Source organism: Myodes glareolus, chromosome 21 (assembly GCF_982192425.1).
Source record: "Myodes glareolus chromosome 21, mMyoGla1.1, whole genome shotgun sequence".
NCBI lineage: Eukaryota > Metazoa > Chordata > Mammalia > Rodentia > Cricetidae > Myodes > Myodes glareolus.
Genome location: NC_142046.1, coordinates 20,283,558 through 20,302,575, shown reverse-complemented (window position 1 = coordinate 20,302,575; position 19,018 = coordinate 20,283,558). Strand labels below are relative to the sequence as shown.

General features: G+C 48.7%; 2 protein-coding genes across 3 annotated transcripts; both read left to right on the top strand.

Annotated features, from left to right (window-relative positions):
- Positions 1-4,739: 4,739 nt before the first annotated feature.
- LOC146890511 (odorant-binding protein 2a-like) lies at positions 4,740-8,317 on the top strand. Of its 2 annotated transcripts, none has more exons than XM_087899878.1 (7): positions 4,740-5,107; positions 5,623-5,756; positions 5,988-6,058; positions 6,513-6,623; positions 7,176-7,277; positions 7,716-7,742; positions 8,161-8,317. In XM_087899878.1, exons 1-6 carry the CDS (start codon positions 5,021-5,023, stop codon positions 7,739-7,741), a joined length of 531 nt encoding a protein of 176 aa, XP_087756004.1. In that variant the 5' UTR covers positions 4,740-5,020; the 3' UTR covers position 7,742; positions 8,161-8,317. The 2 variants fall into 2 exon arrangements, with proteins under 2 accessions (XP_087756004.1, XP_087756003.1); XM_087899877.1 differs by having other exon boundaries at positions 8,158-8,317.
- A 5,229-nt stretch (positions 8,318-13,546) lies between these two features.
- LOC146890512 (protein B-Myc) lies at positions 13,547-14,456 on the top strand. The gene has a single exon (XM_085681542.2). It carries the CDS (start codon positions 13,629-13,631, stop codon positions 14,220-14,222), a length of 594 nt encoding a protein of 197 aa, XP_085537668.1. The 5' UTR covers positions 13,547-13,628; the 3' UTR covers positions 14,223-14,456.
- The last annotated feature ends 4,562 nt before the right edge of the window (positions 14,457-19,018 follow it).

The window sequence follows — 19,018 nt, the reverse complement described above, 5'->3', positions numbered from 1 at the left end:
GCAGACAACTCAAGGGACTGGAGAGTGTTCTTTTAGGCAGGTCAGTTGACCTGAGCCTCGCCCAGACAGCCCAGGTTGGCAGCGGGTGTCTTTTGCCTTTCATCAATTCATACATATGCTCCGGGAAGGAGGAGACTAATGTGTCTGCTCAGTTTCAGGGACTTCCTGAACTCTTTTAAGTTGATTATTTCCTAATCTTATGGAGCGTCCCTGCAGGATGGAAAGTTTCATCTCCCTGAAAGCATCCTTGTTTCACTTCCCCTTTAACACCAGGAATCTTAACCTTCCTGCACATGAGAGAGAGAGTCTTAGTCTGGGAGGAAATAGCTCTGCGCGTAGTACTGATTTACAGTTCTCTAATTGCTGATGTGTTTCCATTGATCATTTTATTTCTCCTCTGGAGAAAGTCTACTCAAATCCACTGTCCATTATTAATCAGGTTTATCCATGCATTACCAATGTCTTACATGTTACTGACATTAGGTCCTCGTCAGATGTGTTATTTGCGAATATTTCTCACAATTTATAGCCTGTCATTTAATTTCATTCACAGAATCTTTCTGTAAAGTATTTATTAGTACTTACTTGTATGTATGTGTGCATCTGTGTGAGTGGAAAAGAACGTAGAAGTGCGGTTGCCCTAGGAGGCCAGAAGAACAAGTCCGATTTCCCCAAGCAGGAGCTATAGGCGGGTGTGAGGCATCTGGTGGAGCCGGGAACCTAACTGGGTCCTCCGGAAGAGAAGCAAGTGCTCTGAACTACTGAGCCATCCCTCCAGTTCCTTCACAAAGTCCCTTGAGGACGACCAGCTTTGCACTCTGCACATTGATGAAGTCCAATCCGCCTCTCACTCATTTGGTTTTCTGTATTGTCAAAGCCGTGGTCAGAGGTTTGTGCTTTCTGTGTAAGTTTTGGTTTTAGCGCCCGCATTCAGGCCGGAACCATTTCAAGTGCATCGATGTGGTGGTGTGAAGTCTGGGTGGATGTCAATTGTCTCAGGGACATATTGAAGCTGTCCTGGCCCTCTCGAATTGTCTTGACCCCTTCAGGGATCTGTTCTTCTTATAGTTCTGAAAATTATTTCCTACTTGAGGTTGTCCTCCCTGACGTGAGGAGCTGTCCTCTCTTCCCTGATGTCTGGCTCTTTCGTGGTTGTTCACGGAACCCTTGGCATATTTCCAAGGCTCTTCCTGCATGTGGAGATTTCCTGCTTGAGTCTCACACGTGGCCATCACTGCTCCTGTCCCCAAGTCCCACTACTGTCTCTTCCTCCACTCAGTCAGACACCTTGACCTGTTGAGTGCGTTCTCTTTGGTGTTCAAATCCCCCACAGGCTTAGTGATGCTGTGGCAAAAGCTGGCCTCAGATTGTAAATCAGCCTGAGGACTCAAAGTCTTCACTGTCTGTGGCCCAATACATACAAAAGATTTGCAGATTCTTTCCTAGCTGCTCTTTCTTTGTGGTGGGTGTATACGTCCATGCCTTGTCTTTTGTTCTGTCCAGGTAGGCAACATCACTCCATCATTTTGGTCTGGATCATTGCATTTCCAGCTGTTTTCCCTGATGCTACACTTGCTTCCTCCAGTCCAGTCTTGATATAACACCTGGAAGGATGCTAAACATGTGTCACAGACCGCCTGTGTCAAAACCCCCCAGGTCTCTCTGAGAGAAAACTGATGTTCTTACAGTGACCCGTAGCCACCTTTGCTGGTCCTGCCCTCTTGGCGACCTGGTCTCCGGCCAGTCTTCTCAGGTATCATCTGCTGTAGATGCCCTGCCCTCCAGTCTGCTTTTGGAACCAGCCCAGCTCTCTCCCCCAGGTCTGTACGCTGTGTTCCTTCCATGTTGTTCCTGAACCCTTTTCTTCACTGTAGTTCAAATGTCAACTTGGTGAGGTTGGCTCAGACAATTCAACTTAAAGTAATGCCCCAACCCCCTTTATCAACATTCTCTGTATTATTTGTTCCGTTTGATTTTCCCCGTAACATTTATGACCTTTTAGATAATTTATAATTACATGAATCAGGACAAGCAGGAGAAAGAATGGCACAATAGATAGAACAGGAATGGTTTACATAATGAACAAGCAACAATACAGATGTACAGACAGCTCTAAAGGATAGCTTGAGGTGGCAGGAGGTGCTTTTGGGGGATCCCTTCCACAAAGCCTGTTTCACACTTGGTGGGAAAAAGGTGTGGCTGCAGCCCAGGGTGTCTGCCTGGGTCAGGGATGGGAATAATCAGGAAAGAGGAGAGCAAACAGAGAAAGGCTCACCTGATTTCTAGCAAGCAGGAAGCTTGTCTTTTCTGGCAGGTTTGCACCTTGATAGAAAGCCACTGGGGCCCGTCGAGGCCCGGGGGACTGAACACCCTGGACGGCCTGATGTGTTCAGAGCTCCTTGGGATAAACAAAAGACAGAGCTCTGAAGTCGACCTGAACAAATGTGCCCAAATGAGATAGATATATATTCTCCACGAGAAAGGCAGTGGTGTTTGTCTTTCCATCTGTTCTCTGCCCTTGTACTTCCATCAGACTCGCCCTTCTGTGGTCGACCTCATGTGGGTGCCCCACACGGCAACCCTTCTGCTTTCATGCCAGACATACATGTGTATTTGTGTATATATTTACTTGTGCATTCTGCAAATGAAAGAAAACAAGCAAAATTTGTCTTTCTGAGTCTGTTAGGAACAAGTCAGGGCAAGATTTAGGGGAAGGACAGCTCCCAGTGACTCATTTCTACCAGCCCTATGTCTTCAGTCTGCAGAATGCCCCCAAATAGAGCCCCTAGCCAGAAATAAGTCTTCACCACATGGGCCTGTGAAGGATGCTTCTGATCCAAACATGACAGCGTGGTAATTTATTTTACCTCTGCTCTTCAAGGATGTGTGATAGGAAAACATGGAAGTTGATGCAGGCAAAATGAACTGGGAAGCTGTGAGGCTGTTATGTCCACCATAGCTTCTGGGGGCTGTGAGTTTCGGCCTTCAGCATTTCCAGTCCTGGACTAAGTCAGCAGCAGACTGACAGTGGTCCTGGCTCTGTCAATCACAGGTACGCATTGTTCTCGTCTGATTCAGGGAATCAGACACGGGTGTCTGTGTGATAAGGTGCTCAGGGAAAATGACTCAATAAAGGACAAGCTGGCACCTTTCCCATGATATTGAAATGATAGCCTGGTTCCTAATCTGGTCCTAAAGAGCACCGGCCCCGCCTGTTCACACCCAGAAAGTTAGGCCTCCTGTTCAACACCTTCTATAGTGAGGTCAACACCTGGGCCGTGCCAGCTCCTCCACACAAGCCAGGGCAAGTCAGAGGGTGCTCATTAAGAATGTTTGTGGATATTTGAGCCTGTCCACCTTTGGTCCAGACAGGAACAGACATGCCATTGTGGGACCAGCACCCATCTCCAGAGCCATGGAGTGTAGACACCAACACAGGAAATGAAATCCTTCACCAGACCTGACCTTCTAGGTTTCAGGGCAGGTGGCCAAGTTCAGGAACTGCAGAGTGGGGAGGAGAAGGCACAGTTCCTACCAGGAAGGAAGCTGGGCTAAGGCCTGGAACCAGGGCAGACATCATGAATTCAGAACACAGGTTGGCACATGGGATCGTGATGCTTTTTGCATCATTTACCCAAAAAGAGTGTGATCTGGCCATGTGGAGAGTCTAGGTGCTCAGAGCTAACAAGGAGGGAAGCTGTGGACTCCAGAGGAACAAAGTTCAACAGAAGCACAGGGGTGGGCTCAGGTCAGGCTGTGATGGACACTGGTCCTTCATCACATCTCAGGGCACAAGATGGCAAGAAATGAACACACGTGAACTCAGTTCTACCTGGGCAGATTTGGTTCTGAAATGTCCTCTCAGCAGGTCCTCGATGACAAGAACAGCAGAAGGTCAAGTCCCCTTGTTGCAGATGAATCCCCCTGAGCTCACAGCAATGAACGCCCTTCACCTGTCCTTCATGGACAGGTGAAAGAAAATATTCTTTCACAGGTGAAGAAAAATATTCTTTTTTTATATTTATTATGTATACAATAATCTGTCTGCGTGTATGTTTGCAGTCCAGAAGAGGGCACCAGACCTCATTACAGATGGTTGTGAGCCACCATGTGGTTGCTGGGAATTGAACTCAGGACCTTTGGAAGAGCAGGAAATGTTCTTAACAACTGAGCCATCTCTCCAGCCCTTGGGGCAAATATTCTTATGTGGCTGGAATTCCTCATGGAACCAACTTAAAATCGTGTGAACTATGGAAACGGAGTCCTACCTGGTGGCTGAGGAGATGGCATTAGCCAGACAGTGAAATGGACCAGGACATCTGAGAGTATGGACTTCCCTGCAGAGCCCACAGCTGGGTCAGGGTCATGGTGTGGCCTAGTGTGGCAGGGGGTCTGCCCTGATGAGGTTCAAACTGACAAGAGGCAGGAGTCTGTGTCCCCACTTACAGGAAGGTCCAGCACGTGGTATCCATGCACGAAAAGGACAATGAAGTGGGCTCCGCCCCCCCACCCCCAGGCAGCGGGCCAAGACATTTGGAAACTAGCAACAGTCTCTGGTGTTGTAGCACAGCCCCATCCTCTGCAGCAGGAGGTCAGAATCCAGATCTCAGTGGACACAGCTCAGGGCAGCCATGGCAGATGAAGGACAGGGCTGTGAAGGGAAGTCCGGCCCTCCCTCCCTCCCTGCCCAATGAGCAGCCTCCCTGCCCCTGAGTCACTCGTCTTCCCAGGGTCCTTTGTGAGCACAAGTCTTGGTGGCACAGACATTTCAGGGCATTGTGTGTCTTTCTTCATCTGTAGGTGACATTGAGTTCATTGTCATCAGATCCCAACAACAACAACCTTCCACCTCCATGATGGATGTGGATTTGGCCATGAGAGAAGGACAGGAGGGACATGGTCAATGCCAAGTGGGCACACATCCCTGGCCACGGGGGATATAAAGGGCACCGTGTGAGCAGCCAGAGCAGACCTTCCCCAGGTGACCTGCCTTGTGTGAGAGCCCAGCTAGCGACTGAGGATGAAGAGCCTGTTCCTGACCTTCATGCTTCTGGGGCTGGTGGCTGTCCTGAAGGCCCAGGAAGCTCCATCATATGACCAGGAGGATGTGAGGAGGGGAACGTCAGTGGGGAGGGGTGGGGTAAAGGCCTGGCCTTCTGCTTGGTGCTGGTAGATTTGAGATGAGGTACAGCATGTTTCCTTGAAGGTTGAATTTGCACTGAGCAGTCAGAACTGGGCTTCCACTATTCTAACATAAAATGGGCATCCTCCTGTAGATAGGGGTTTAGAACAGAAAGTAGATTTTGGTGTGGGGTCCTTGTTCGAATGATACCCAGAGCTAGAAGGCCTCGTAGACAAGGACATTCATCCAGTGCTGAGGTGTAGGGATTAAGACTTTAGATACCTGGATGGGGAGCACACACTTTCTACCATCATGGGGTTGGGTAGCCTGAAGCTCTGGTATCTGTTTTCTGACCAAAGGTCCTTGGACATACAGGGTTAGCCCTTCTCAGTGGCTGCAGCCTGGGCTCTGAGAGTCTATTCAGGTGCTAGCCCATATGCTGGAGGCTGGGATAGGAAGAGGGCCACGATTGGGTTTGTTCAGAACTTTGTCTCCTGCAGTACTCTGGGACCTGGTATCCAAAGGCCATGATACACAACGGCAGCATACCCATTCACAAGATACCCTCGAAGGTTTTCCCTGTGAAGGTAACAGCCCTGGAAGGAGGAGACATGGAGGCCAACATTATAATCTGGTACGTGTCCCCAACTGTGGGCCTTGGTATTTGTTTGTGTCTCCCTTGCTACTTATGTTTTGAGTTTGGGAAATTAAAGATTCGTGCCTTTGAGGGGACACAGTCCCAAGCAGTTTCCTAAAGCAGGAACATGGAATTTAGGAGATCCCCTGAGCAGGGCTGATTCACCAAAAGAGCTGAGAGGCTCCGCTCTGCTGCAGGAGCAGCCTGACTGTGGACTTGTGTTTACAGGAAGAACGGTCAGTGCCATGACGTTAAAATCCTGCTGAAGAAAACTGATGAACCTGGCAAATACACCTCCTGTGAGTCCCTGTGTCTTAGGGTGTCCTGCAGTACCAGCTCAGGATAGATGGGTCCTGCCTGGTCCAGCTTGTAGGACTGACCATCCACTCACTTTCCACATACCAGATATAGAGCTCGTTGTGTAGTCAGCCCTAGAAACTGACTGGCTCTTGGTCCCCTGCCTGGATCTCAGCTCTTGACCCATGAGAAAACAATGCTAAAAGCAGAAAGCCAGGCAGGGAGATGGATGCTCAGGCCTGGGGCCAAACTCAGCCCCCTTCTCTGAACATCTTAGTTGGGCTTGACAGCTTCCAAGAAATGGGTCCTGTCTAACTATGGGGACCATGGAAAGGCCAGGGCTAAACTAGACAGGTCTCCTGGGTTCCCAGAAATGTGTTCCAAGGTTTTCCCTCACCTGGTCCCCTATGGTGCCTCAAGGATAAGACACTAAGAGATATTTCCGATCACCTGCAGTTCATGGCAAGAAGTTCCTTTATATCACAGAACTGCCGGTGAAGGACCACTACATCTTCTACTGTGAAGGCCATCACCACGGGAAGTCGTATAACATGGGAAAGCTCATGGGTAAGGTGCCACTGAGGCCCAAGTCCTGTGTCTGGTTTCTACTTCCAGCAGCCATGCCTGGCACTGGGGGTTCGGAAACTCTTGGTGTTGTGTCCAGGGTGCTGCCTGGGAAATGTGTGAGATCCAAAGAGAAAAGTGATTAAAACTGGGTGGACCTGGGCCTTTTGTGGCCTTTGGAGACCTGAGCTCTCAGGAACAGTCTCCACCCCTGGAGCCAGCAAATGCCACTTCCAGGGATCTAAGTCAAGGGTCAGGTCAAAGGGAATGTCTTGGCAGAGACCTTTATGGTAGGTAGGGATCCTCGAGTGTCAGGTCACAGCCTTATGCCCCTGAGATTCAGGGCTCTTACCGGTCTGTGGAGTGACCTGTAAGTCTGCAGAGGTTCTCCCTAGGGCCAGAGGGTCCCTCGGTGTCTGGGTGTACACACCCAGTCCATTGCTAACCGCCAGGGTCCTCTCTCAACCTTTGTGCTGGTTAATGCTCCCTTCACTATGTCTCTAGCTCTCTGCAGAGCTGAGCCCCACCCCTTAAGCTTGCCCCACCTCCCCGCAGGGAGAAACCCTGAAGAAAACCCAGAGGCCATGGAAGAATTTAAGAAATTTGTACAGCGAAAGGGACTCAAAGAGGAAAACATCCTTGTACCTGAGTTGAATGGTGAGAACTGGGCTGTTCTTGCCTCTCCTGAGTCCCCTATGTCACTGCCACCTGTCTGTGCCCCCAAACCATGTCTGTCTCTGTGCTTCTGTGTCCTCTCTGTGCCTGGTCTCATTGTCCCTTATGTGTTGTTTCCTGTCTGTCCGTGTCCCTGTGTCTCTGTGGTATCTCCATCACTTCCTCAGGGTCACAATGTCACATTCTGTGCCTCTGTTCCTCGGGGTCCCCATGGACCTCCAAGTCTCCTGTGCTTCTGTCCACTCTCTCCCTTGCTCTCTCTGTATCCCTGGTTTCTGCACTGTACCTTCTAGGTCCTGTCACCTCTCCCAGGGCTGCCAGGCCCTGCTCAGGTCTTGGCTGCAGGAGGGTCTGAGCTCAGGTGTGATGGGGTCCTCTACTGGGCCTTTCTCACCCCTGGGCTTCTTTTGGTTTCTACAGAGCACTGTGTGCCTGAAAGCGACTAGGGTAAGTCTCCCCACCCTGACCCACCTGTAGGAATGTGGAAAAGCCTAGAATGTGGGGCTCAGGAAGCCCTGGTCCTCATCCCATCCCCACAGACAGGTGTTGTCACCAGGGAGGTGGCCCCGAGCGTAGTTTCCAGGACAGCTAAGAAGTCCTTCCCTTTTGTCATGATCTCTCCTAGTCCCTGGTCTCTGCCTTGCCCTGTTCTTCCCTTTCTCTCCAAGGAGGCAAAGAACTGCCTGCTCATGGGAGTGGTGAGGGATCTCTTCAGAGGGCCCCAGCTCCTAGCAGGGACCACACAGAAATGTGGGGAAAGAAGATCTCTGACCCATATGTGCCCTGGGCCGTCCCTGTCCATGACTCCCCTGACTGCTGCTCCTGCAGAATGGGGGACTTATCTCTCTTCTCTCTGTCACAGCAGCTACCCAGGTGTGCACCTGCTGAGCAAGCCTTGCTGCCCAAACCTGACTGGGACTTCCCTGTACCACACCTCTCCTGGACCAAACTCCCCACTGCCCCTCCCCCACACCTTAACCTCCCCTTCCCCACCTAACACCAAATAAAGCCCTTTAGCAGTACTCTGGCTCAGCCTGTCTGTGAAGGGGCTTGTGTGGGCTTGAAGAGCCCTGCTGACAGCAGAGAGGTGGGAAAATGTACAGCAACATTGATTGGCTGGTGCGCAAGGGGCATGGCATCTGACTTTCCTAGAGAGCCATGTGAGGTCCTAGAGCCCCACCTGGTGGGCCACTGGCTGTCAGGCTGGACTCTGTCAGGGGAGTCTGAGAAGCTCCTGGAGAAGCAGGGCTGTGAGGGGTCATCAGGGCTTTGGGCAGTGTGACTGTCACTGCAGGGCTCCTAGTTCAGGAGGACTTGGTGGACTGCCGAGGAGACCACTACTTGAGAAGCCTAGCTCAGTGACAGGGTGGACCTATGGTGGGTAGCTCCTCCATCATGTCCCCTCAGGAAACACAGCCTTCACCAGCCCAGTTCCCCACCACAGGCCTCCCCCACAGTTTTTTTTTTTTAAGAACAAGTTTGTAGGGTTTCACTGTCCGATGAGAACATGGTGGCCACAGTGTGGTAGAAAAATGCCCTGACCCCAGGTGATCAATACAGCCTCAAAGTGCAAACCCCATGGTGCTAGCTGTCCAACATGTCACCTCTGCTGAGGGCTGCTGGAACCCAGGCTAGTGGCCCTCAGCTCTGTGACCCTCTTGTCTAACACCCGCCTGATTGACTGTTCTCTCTGCATTCCTTTCCTTCTGGACCTATCTCTTGCTGGGAGCTCTTGGGTGTTCCTAAGGAGGGGTAGCTCTGTAGGTGCAGGTAGGCATCCAGGATACTTTGGAGGGCAGGGCCAGGCCAGGCTGGATCCCACATACCAGACTCTCTTTTTGATTGAGACAGAGACTATGCATGGATTTAACTATGGGTCCCAGAATAACGTCAAATTCAAAAACTTGATGCTGTTCTCTTTTGTAATCAGTAATTCAGGGAGACTTCTAATTAAATCCAAAATGTGCAGAGACTGCACTCTGATACCACACCCCATTACATTATCACAGCTCCCTGCCCCCTACTGAGTGTCAGGACTGAGCTGTGACCCTGGGCACTGGGTGTGAAAGCTCAGGGCTGTGACTGTGCCCTGGAGCAATGAGCAGAAACCCAGCAGGACACAAAGTGGAGAGGCCTCTTCTCCTGCCAGCTGTCCTGCACTGAGCCTTTGCTGACTTTTTGGGCTTCATTACTGCTGAAAGGGAAGCACCAGGGACTCCATTTGGGCAGGGACCACTTCCTTTCTTTGAATTTGGAACCCATTTTCTTTAAAGACATACTGACCAAGCAATCATCTTGTGGTTTGCTGTGCTTTGTTGGCCCCTCGTGACCTGGAGGGAGCTTTTTCAGGTGGTCTGACCACATGTTAGGGGCTGGGCAGATAGCAAGATAGAGCCAAGGAACTTTAAAAATGTAATGGTTACACCACTGTGTTTATGCAGGAATGCACAAGGTATGGCCTTGGTGTGGTGGTCACGGGACAGCTTTAAGGACACAGAGCCCTTTCCAGTTTTACCTGGATTCTGGGATTGAGTCAAGTGGTCAGGGTGGGTGCATCTAGTGTGCTTCTCACTCAGGGAGCAGCCCTGGTGGTAACAATTGCGCTTTCTCTTCACAGTTAAGCAACTAGAGGCCCCCAAGGATGGGATCTTCAGATTAGTGTGTTAGTTTCCTGTGCTCTGCTAAAATACTCTGGCATCTGACTTAAGGAAGGAGGGAGTTTGCCTCACAGTTTCAGACCATAGTCTGTCGAGAAGCCAAGGTGGCAGCAGCTAGAGGGAACTGGTCATATCAAATTCACAGTCAAGCACCACAGACTGGCCAGCCAGAAGACTCAGGGTAAACCAGCTTGTGACCAAGCCTGACCCTGAGTTCAGTTCTCAAGTCTCACAGGAGGAAGGAGAGGCTTGATTCCTGTAAGATGTCCTCTGATAATACAAGGATACAAGTTGACCATGTCTGCTGAACACACACACACACACACACACACACACACGCAATGAAAATAATAAAATGTGATATGAAATTAAAGAAGCATAGGTTGATGAATGTTTGTGTTCAGCCTATTTTTTTCTTTTTCTACATCTTAGAATCCCAGCCCAGAGAATGGATCCACCCACAGTGGACAGTTAAAGCCCCTCAGTTGACCTAACCAAGACATTCCCACAGGCATGCTCAGCTCTTCTTCCTGATGATTTCCATCAGGCTGACAAGGGAATGGACAACCACAGCTCCCACCTGGAGGGTGCTACTGAGTTAATCCTGTCTGTCCTGTGGATGGTTTAGCATCTGGCACTGCATGCCAGGCTGTTTGAAGCTTTACCTCTGCTAAATGTCAGTATGGAATACTGAAGCGCTATAGGAAAAATGGTCAACATAACCAGCCAAGCAAACATGTAATGGTAAACGTATTTTCTTGAAAAGTGAGTGTTCTTTGGAGGTATTTTCACCAGCTCAGTTGTAAATGCTGGGTTTTTTTGTTTTTGTTTTTTTTTTTTGGCCCCGAGTGGGTGTTTGTTGAGAGACAGATGACAAAAGACATACCAGGTGACTAGAATCACAGAGAGTGTCATGGCAGAGGTGTGGGCACTGCACAGCTCTGAGCTGCCACCCAGGGTAACCTGAGGGGTCCCTTGTCTAGAGCCCTTGACTCACGTGGCTTCAATTCAGGGAAGAATTTCAGGATGAACCTGTATGAAGCAGAGTTGGTGACTGGTTCAAAGGGAAAGTTCAAGAAGAGATACAGGAACTCCAGATATGGGAGCACGGCCTTCACAAAGGAGAGTCACAGCTCAGTATATGATGCTGACACCTATGCTATGTACACAGGTCAAAGGAGAGACACTCAGGGAAAGAACAGAACATTCCCAGTTCTCAAGGGAGAGCTGCTCTTTAGTTTAGCTGTAAATACTGTCTTAATAGATCTCAAATTATATCTCAAAGTAGATACTCAAGATTATAGCCTTTCAAAATCTAAAGAAGTCCTCATTAAAACTAACACCCAGAAGAATTAACAGTAAAAATAAATATTGAATTAGTGCCATTTTCTTTCTTTTTCTTTCCTTTCTTTTTTTTTCCTTCCTTCCTTCTTTTTTTTTTTAATTTTTTTTTTTTTTTTTTGAGAGACAGGGCTTCTCTGTGTAGCCTTGGCTGTCCTGGAACTTGCTTTGTAGACCAGACCGGCCTCAAAGTCTGAGTTCTGACTGCCTTTGCTTCCCAAGTGCTGGGATTAAAGTCATGTGCCACCACCTACTTTTTATTCTTTTTGAATTTTTCTTTAAAATAGATAGACTTCCTGTACATTATATGAAAAGTCATTTAAACATTAAAAATAAGTAAACACACAAAAAATAAACTTTCTAAGAAAATTCAATTATTTGAAAATAAAGCACAAGAAAACCCTATAAGGTGTATGTGGGTTATACCCAACCTAATTACATGTAATTTCACATAAAATACTTTATTCTTTTTAAAAAGAATTATTTATTTTTATGTATATCAGTGTTTTGTTTTCATGTATATCTGTACACCATGTCCAGGCAGTGCCTGTGGGGGCCAAGAGAATGTCAATTCCCTGATACTGTGGTTACAGACTGTTACGAGCTACACCACCCTAAGGGAATCAAGTCTGCAGACTCTGGAAGAGTAGCCAATACTCTTAATCGCTGAGCCATCTCTCTACCCCTTAGAGTGTTTTCCTTTATAAGGGCTGGGAGACTGTCCAGTCAGTCAAGAACTTGCTGTGAAAGTATGAGGACCCGGGCTTGTTCTTCAGAATCCATGTTAAAAACAAACAAACAAACAAACAAACACAAGCCATGGAGAAGTGACCCCAACACTGGGGAGGTGAAGGCAGGAGGATGGCTCAAGCTCACTGTCCAACCTAGCCTAATCGGTCAGAAAATGAACTTGTCTCTAACTAACATTGTGAATGGCATCTTGACGAAGAACCCCTGAGGATGACTTCTGACCTATGTGTGTGTGAATACACACACAAACACGGACACACAAAAAGTGTTTATTCCTCAAGTCTTTTGTATCTGTGCAAAACGTCTGTGACTCATTTAGATCTTTAATCCACATCTCAAATTGCCGTAAGATGATATTGTCTAGAAACCAGAAATCATGTGTAAAAGAAACCAGGGTTCTTTTACATCATCTGTTAAGTTCAGTATAGAATACAGAAAGAAAAGAGAAAAACAAAACTAGATCTTTTGCTTTTAGGAATTCTGTACTGTGGATTTTTCTCGTTTGTTTCAGAAAGGTTCTTACTTTGTAGGCCAGGGTATCCTGGAAGCCAGTCAAACTGAATTTAGGGTAATCCCCCTGTTTTAGCCAACGTAGGAGCTGCCTTGCCTGCCTGACATTATGTAACACTTAATCGTCAAGTATTTTAGAATTTTAGCTCACGCCTATATTTAATGTGTAACTCACATGTTTGTATCTACATTCTAGACGATTGCAGGTGCCATTTATGGATGCAAGCATTGTATCTTCATTACAAATGTCAGGGTGCTGCTGGGGAATTGGCTCTGCATTTAGGACCTCTTGCAGGCCTCCTGGATTTGGTTCCCAGCACTCACAGAGAGGCTCACAGTGCTGTAACTCCAGGTCCAGGGGCTCTGACGTGCTCTTTGGGTCTCCATGGGCACAGGGCATGCAAGTAAAGCACTTCCATAGATGCAGGCAAATCACTCATACACATAAAACAATATAAAAATAGTATGGCTTTACGAAAACCCTTAAAAAAGACGCCAAGCCAGTATTTCATGAAGATCCTTGTACATGCATTTATTGCATTAGTTTTCACAGTAGCTGTTATGGAACCAAGATGCCAGCCACCAAAGGAACAAAGATGTGGCTTATATATGGAAATGGAATATTTTCAGTCACAAATAAGAGCAATGTATGTCATTTTCAGGCTATGAATGACATAGGAGATTATCATAGTAAGTTTCAGAGAGGCAAAATATCTTTGTTTCTCCCATTCGTGGGTTCCAGATTTTATAAATACATAAAATCATACACGTTACAGAAAGTAGATGAGAAACCGGGCGAACAACGAGGACTAAGGGAGGTGGAGGAGTACAAAATAGCAGGGAATGAGTGAGAATTCGCTGGAAGTAGGTCATATGCAGGCAGGAAAACATATCCTGAGCCTGCAGGACGCGGCGCCTCTAGCCTCTCTCCATAAGGTGGCGCGATACTTTGAGCGTGGCGTCTGGCGACTAGCAGTCGCCTCCTCCCTGTGCTCCAGACGGAGACCAAGGCCTGGTGAAGGGATTGCCGGGATTGTAGGAAGTGATCCCGGGGAAGGGGAGTGGTTCGGGACCGATGCGCACCGCGCCAGGTTTCCGCACCAGCCCTGCTCGCCTTGGTGTGGCCCTCAAACGCACAGCCGCGACCATGCCCCTCCACGTGAGCCTCGCCAACGGCAACCGGGACCTGGACTACGACTCGGTGCAGCCATACTTCATGTGCGACGATGAGGAGGAGGACATGCAGCAGCAGCCGCCGCAGCCGCCCGCGCCCAGCGAGGACATCTGGAAGAAATTCGAGCTGCTGCCCACACCGCGCCCGTCCCCGGGCCACGCCGGCCTCTACTCACCTTCCAGCGAAGCGGTCGCCGCGTCTTTCTCCCCCAGGGAACACGACGGTGACAGCTTCTACCCCGCAGACCTGCTGGAGATGGTGCCCGAGCTGCCAGGAGGAGAGGCGGTGAAGCACAGCTTCGTTTGCGACCCGGACGACGAGACCTTCGTGAAGAACATCATTCTGCAGGACTGTATGTGGAATGGCTTCTCGGCCTCCGCCAAGCTGGTCTCCAAGCTGGACCCCTACCAGGCTGTGCGCAAAGAAGGCACCAGCGCGAGCCCGGCCGGGGACACTGAGCCTGCGACGCCTCCAGACTGCACCTGCAACACCTGAGCGCACAGCCCTGGGTCTTTAGACTGTAAGCTTCAGCCATGTTAACTGCCTCAAATTCTGGGCGTAAGAGAACCCCCTCCCCCTTTTCTTTTTTAAAGCTTGCCATCCCTCCTCACTCCCCTTAACAGATTTGTATTTGTTTAATAAAGAGTCTTAAAGTTTATCAATTTTCCAATGTTACTGGAACGCTTAAATGTAAATAACTCAATAAAACATTTTATCAGTTGTACGAGATCTTCAAATATGAAGTATAAAAGTATATTTTCCCTTTAGAAGTCGATTCTTTTCTATTGTTTTTAAGAGAAACAAGATAATTAGAAAATACATTGAGCCCACGCTAAAGAAATAGCGTTATGAAATCAAAAAAAATAAAAAACCAAGAAGCTACAGAAAATACTACGATTGAAAGTATGCTAGAAGTAAGAAAGAGGAAATGTATGTGATTAAAAAGGAAAAATAAAATAAACAAAAAAGGAAAAGACAAAAGATAGTCCAATAATGAAACCAACGCTTAACAAAATTTTAAAAATAGACCAAGGGGTTTAAAACTAGGATCATAATTTTAAAAATAAAATAAAGGTACTGTTGAAGCATAGAAAACGTAAGAGGGTGACTCGCAGGAGGCAAGGGGGAAAAAAAACCACCAAAGTGTCGGTATGTCTTCCTTCTGGGTCCTGTGAATTTGGAGGCAGCCAGGTGTACGCGGTGTATGGGGTCAGCTGAGCTTGTGAACTCCTCTCTCCTCCCATTTAGGCTGTGCTGGCCCCACATGGGACACATGAACACAGGAGCTGTCGTCACTTTGGTATTTTCCCTCGCGTACCAGGGACCTCTGCTGGCCACACTTGGTTTTGCAGTCTGAGTGCCAGGCCGGTCCCCTTTCCCCCCTCACCCTCCTGAACTTCCTCATCTCCTACCCATGAGTAGCTAAAGTTCCAGCTGAGGTGAAGGAAGTGTCTCCAAGTGCTCTGGGAGTCAGCCAGCAGCTGCGGTGCTGAGATCTGTATAGGTGGAGAGACCTACTTTCAAAGCCCACCAAACTGGAGGCTGCAGCTGAGAGGCGGAACAGGCCGCTGGAGTCAGGGATCTCAGAGTCCACAGAGCCACACTCAAGGCACTGATAGACCTGCTGGCTCCAGCTCAGTGCTGTACTCCAGAGTATTTTCAGTTGATCAGGTCAGCCCCAGGCAGGTAGGGTGGGGAACCTTTTCCCATGCACTTCACTGCCTGGGCCCAGCTTCCTGCCAGTGGGACGTTTTGGTTTCTCAATACCAGACACCTACTCTCCATAGCTGCCTCCCAAACTCTCACCCCGGAGCTGTGTGGGAGGTGAAATTCGGGGTCCCTGAATTGTGATGGTTCTCTGCTCCTGACCTCCAAGAGAGATCTGGTTTACAAATCAGGTTCCCTCTCAGGATGGCTCCTGGCCACAGCCCTCAGAGCTGGGGCTCTGCTCTCCACAGAACACCCACCTAGCTAGAAAACTGTTCTTGACAAGATCAACATCTGGATTAGAGGCTCCTGTGAGCTGTGACCTTGTCCTGTGGCTCCCAGCACCAGGGCTCCCTGGCTTCCCTTGGCCTGGGGCTCTGACTCTGTCCTCACAGGGGCCACAGTGATAGAGCTGTGCTTGGCTTTCTTCCTTTTGCTGAGTTTTCTCTTTTTGTTTCTGCACAGTTCCCGGCTGTCCTGCCCCTGCTTTTATGAATGTTTAAAGCGGGTGCTTTCTTTTTTTGTAATAGTATCTCCCTTTCTCTCTTTAATATATATACAGGGGGCTGGAGAGATGGCTCAGTGGTTAAGAGCACCAGCTGCTCTTCCAGAGGCCCTGCAACCACATGGTGGCTCACAACCATATGTAGTGGGATCCCGGTCTGGCATGTAGGTGTACATGCAGATAGAGCACTCATATACATAAAATAAATAAATCTTTAATACACACACACACACACACACACACACACACACACACACACACACAGAGTTTTCCTTATCCCGACTCTTCTCTTCCACCAGGGCCCATGGAATCACTCTCTCGCCTCCATCCATCCGGAAGACTCTGGTTTAGGTGTTGACCACGTTGGCCAGTCACAGTAGTCGCTATTGAACATTTTGTAAGCTTTTTCCACGTTGCCCATTAGGAATTAGTTCCGGTCTGTTTTGTTCCTGGTCTTGTGCCCTGTGAAGCTCTGGCTAAGGGCAGTCAGCAGGGCGCTCTGCAAGCCCTTCCTCAGAGGTGGACTTGGCTATGAGAACAAAACAACACAGGCTGCGTGGCTATAAACAGACATTGACTTCACAGTTTCAGAGCCTGGGGAGCCAAGGCCAAGGAGCCAGCAGATTTGGATTTGCAGGGGGTCCACTTCCTGTTTCTCGGATGGCTGTGAACCACTGTTGGCTTACACGGTGATGGGAAGAACCTGGTCTAAAAACACCAATTCTGCCTATGAGGTCTGCACCTCTGAAAGTTCCCCCAACCCATCTCCTTGAGGTTAGGTCTGAAGACATGGAAGGTAGGTGGACACAAACATCCGGAGCATTGTGAGGCCCCCTGAATTTCATCACTGTCTGAGCTTTGACCACCAAGATTTGCCCCATGGTCTTTCAGTTCTTGGCATCAGGTGGTGCTCTCCAGCCATCTTTGAACTTCTCCAGAGCCTGTTGTTTCTGGGAGGTCTCCCAGGTGGAGGAGATGTTCCACAGAGGTGTCCCCTGTCTTACTACAGCCCAGTCTGGCTCACTACTCTGGTAGCTCTGTATCTTGAGGCCTTCATCACCTGGCAGAGGCCTCAGGTGGTGGCAGCAATGATTGGTGAAGCTTCAGCACCAGGACGGGAGGTTCTGAAACCACAGGGCACCTTCATGTCAATTTAGCCTGTATTTTAGTTTCTTTTTCTGTTTTTATGATAAAAAAAAAAAATGCCCCGACTAAACCGGATGGTGATGCTGCATGCCTTGAATCCCAGGAGGCAGAGACAGGCAGATCTCTGTGAGTTCAAGGTCAACCTGGTCTACAGAAAGAGAGTTCCCAAAACCAACCAACCAAACAAACAAACAAAACAAAACAAACAAAAATTTCAGACTAAAGTAGCTTCAAGATAATTTTTTTTCTGGTTCACAATCTGAGAGTACAGGCCACCACGACGGAAGAATCCTGGACGCGCGAGCCGAAAGGCAGTCCACCACATAGCAGTCCCAGCCCAGAAATAGGCAGACCAAGGCTCCGGCTCTTTTTTGGCTCTTTTTTTTTATGGTTTAGGATCCTTCCCTGGGAACAGAACCACCCACAATGGGTGGGTCGTCCCTCTTCCTTAGCTAATGAAGACAACCCCAGAGTATGCCCAGACTCCTGTCTCCTAGGTGATTTAGACTTCATCTAATGGACTGATGAGATTAGCCATCACAGCATGACTCAGCAGAAGACCACCACAGGGGGATCCAGGTGAGAGTGCTTTATTTAGATAACGACCCCAGAATTACCCACAGCAGGAAAAAACAAAAACAAAAACAAAAACAAAACAAAAAAAAGACGGCTCTGCCAGTGTCTTTAAAGGTTATCATAGAAGTCATGCTTTGTGAAACTGGATCTTCCCGTTGATGGAGAAGCCTGGGAGGAGGAGAGGTGGGGGGGAGGGAGAGAAAGAGGATGGTAACAGAGAAGAGAGAGTGGAGTGTGTTTTCCACAGGAGAGGAATGACCTTGGTGTTACTACAGGCTCTGCCTGTAGTGTGAATGTGATGAATGACTTTACAGAATGCACCTGACAAATTAGACAGAATGAGCAAAGGACACACGCTACTGGAGCTCAGAGTCTCCTGACAGTTGCAGGCTGAAGACCTGAGATTCCTGTCAGGGGAGCTGGCCACTCCCTACTGTAACAGAGGGCTTCTGGGAGCTTCAGCCATCCTCACACCGTGTTCACAGCACACACTGGCTAGGGTGGGTGGTAGAGGAAGCTGCAGAAGAGTTGCATGGAAGTGGCCTCACTCTAAGTGACACACAGATCAGCCAGGGACAATCAGAGCAGCTCAGAGAAGTGGGGCCAGGTCTCTTGCTATCCAAAAGGTGAGACTTCTTGAATGGAGGGGCCCAGAGTTCAGAGAGTGATAGCAAAGGGGGGAGGTTAGGAGAGCAGAGCCCCTCCCAGAAATCAGGGCTTCTTCCTCAGTAGAGCATCCAGTGCCCTGAGTTCAAGTGCTGGGCTGTGTCACCAAACTGCATGGACTTCAAACTGCTAGGTGCTCTTCATCCCCCTTTTCCTCCTTATTTTTCTTCCTTCTACTCCCTCTTCCTGCAGTAGAGAACTGTTCATGCAGCTTGCTGAACTGGTCAGTCTTGAGTTGATATCTTGAGTTGAGATTGGATATCTATGGTGCAGGTTCTCGTCAGATGGTCAGTTTGTGGTCTTGTGTATGCATCTCAGGAGAAAAAGAAGCTGTCCCCCTGATGTGGAAAGTCCTTCTGTATATATGTTGCTTTTATTGGTTGATGAATAAAGAAACTGTCTTGGGCCTGTGCAGGGCAGAATAGAACTAAACTGAATGCTGGGAGAAAGGAGGTGGAGTCAAGAGAAGCCATTTAGCCCTGCCAGAGACAGACGCTGGATGGAACCTTGCTGGTAAGCCACAGCCCCGTGGTGATACACAGATTAATAGAAATGGGTTAAATTAAGATGTAAGAGCTAGCCAATAAGAAGCTAGAGCTAATAGGCCAAACAGTTATTTAGTTAATACAGTTTCTGTGTGGTTATTTTAGGACTGAGCTGCCAGGTGGTCATGAAATGAACTAGCAGCCTC

What these genes read in the sequence shown, in the direction of transcription:
- LOC146890511 (XM_087899878.1), top strand. Translation starts at nt 5,021, where the DNA reads ATGAAGAGCCTGTTCCTGACCTTCATGCTTCTGGGGCTGGTGGCTGTC. An exon ending in CATCATATGACCAGGAGGAT is followed by an intron (nt 5,108 to 5,622) that starts GTGAGGAGGGGA and finishes TGTCTCCTGCAG; the next exon opens with TACTCTGGGACCTGGTATCC. An exon ending in ACCTGGCAAATACACCTCCT is followed by an intron (nt 6,059 to 6,512) that starts GTGAGTCCCTGT and finishes GATCACCTGCAG; the next exon opens with TTCATGGCAAGAAGTTCCTT.
- LOC146890512 (XM_085681542.2), top strand. Translation starts at nt 13,629, where the DNA reads ATGCGCACCGCGCCAGGTTTCCGCACCAGCCCTGCTCGCCTTGGTGTG.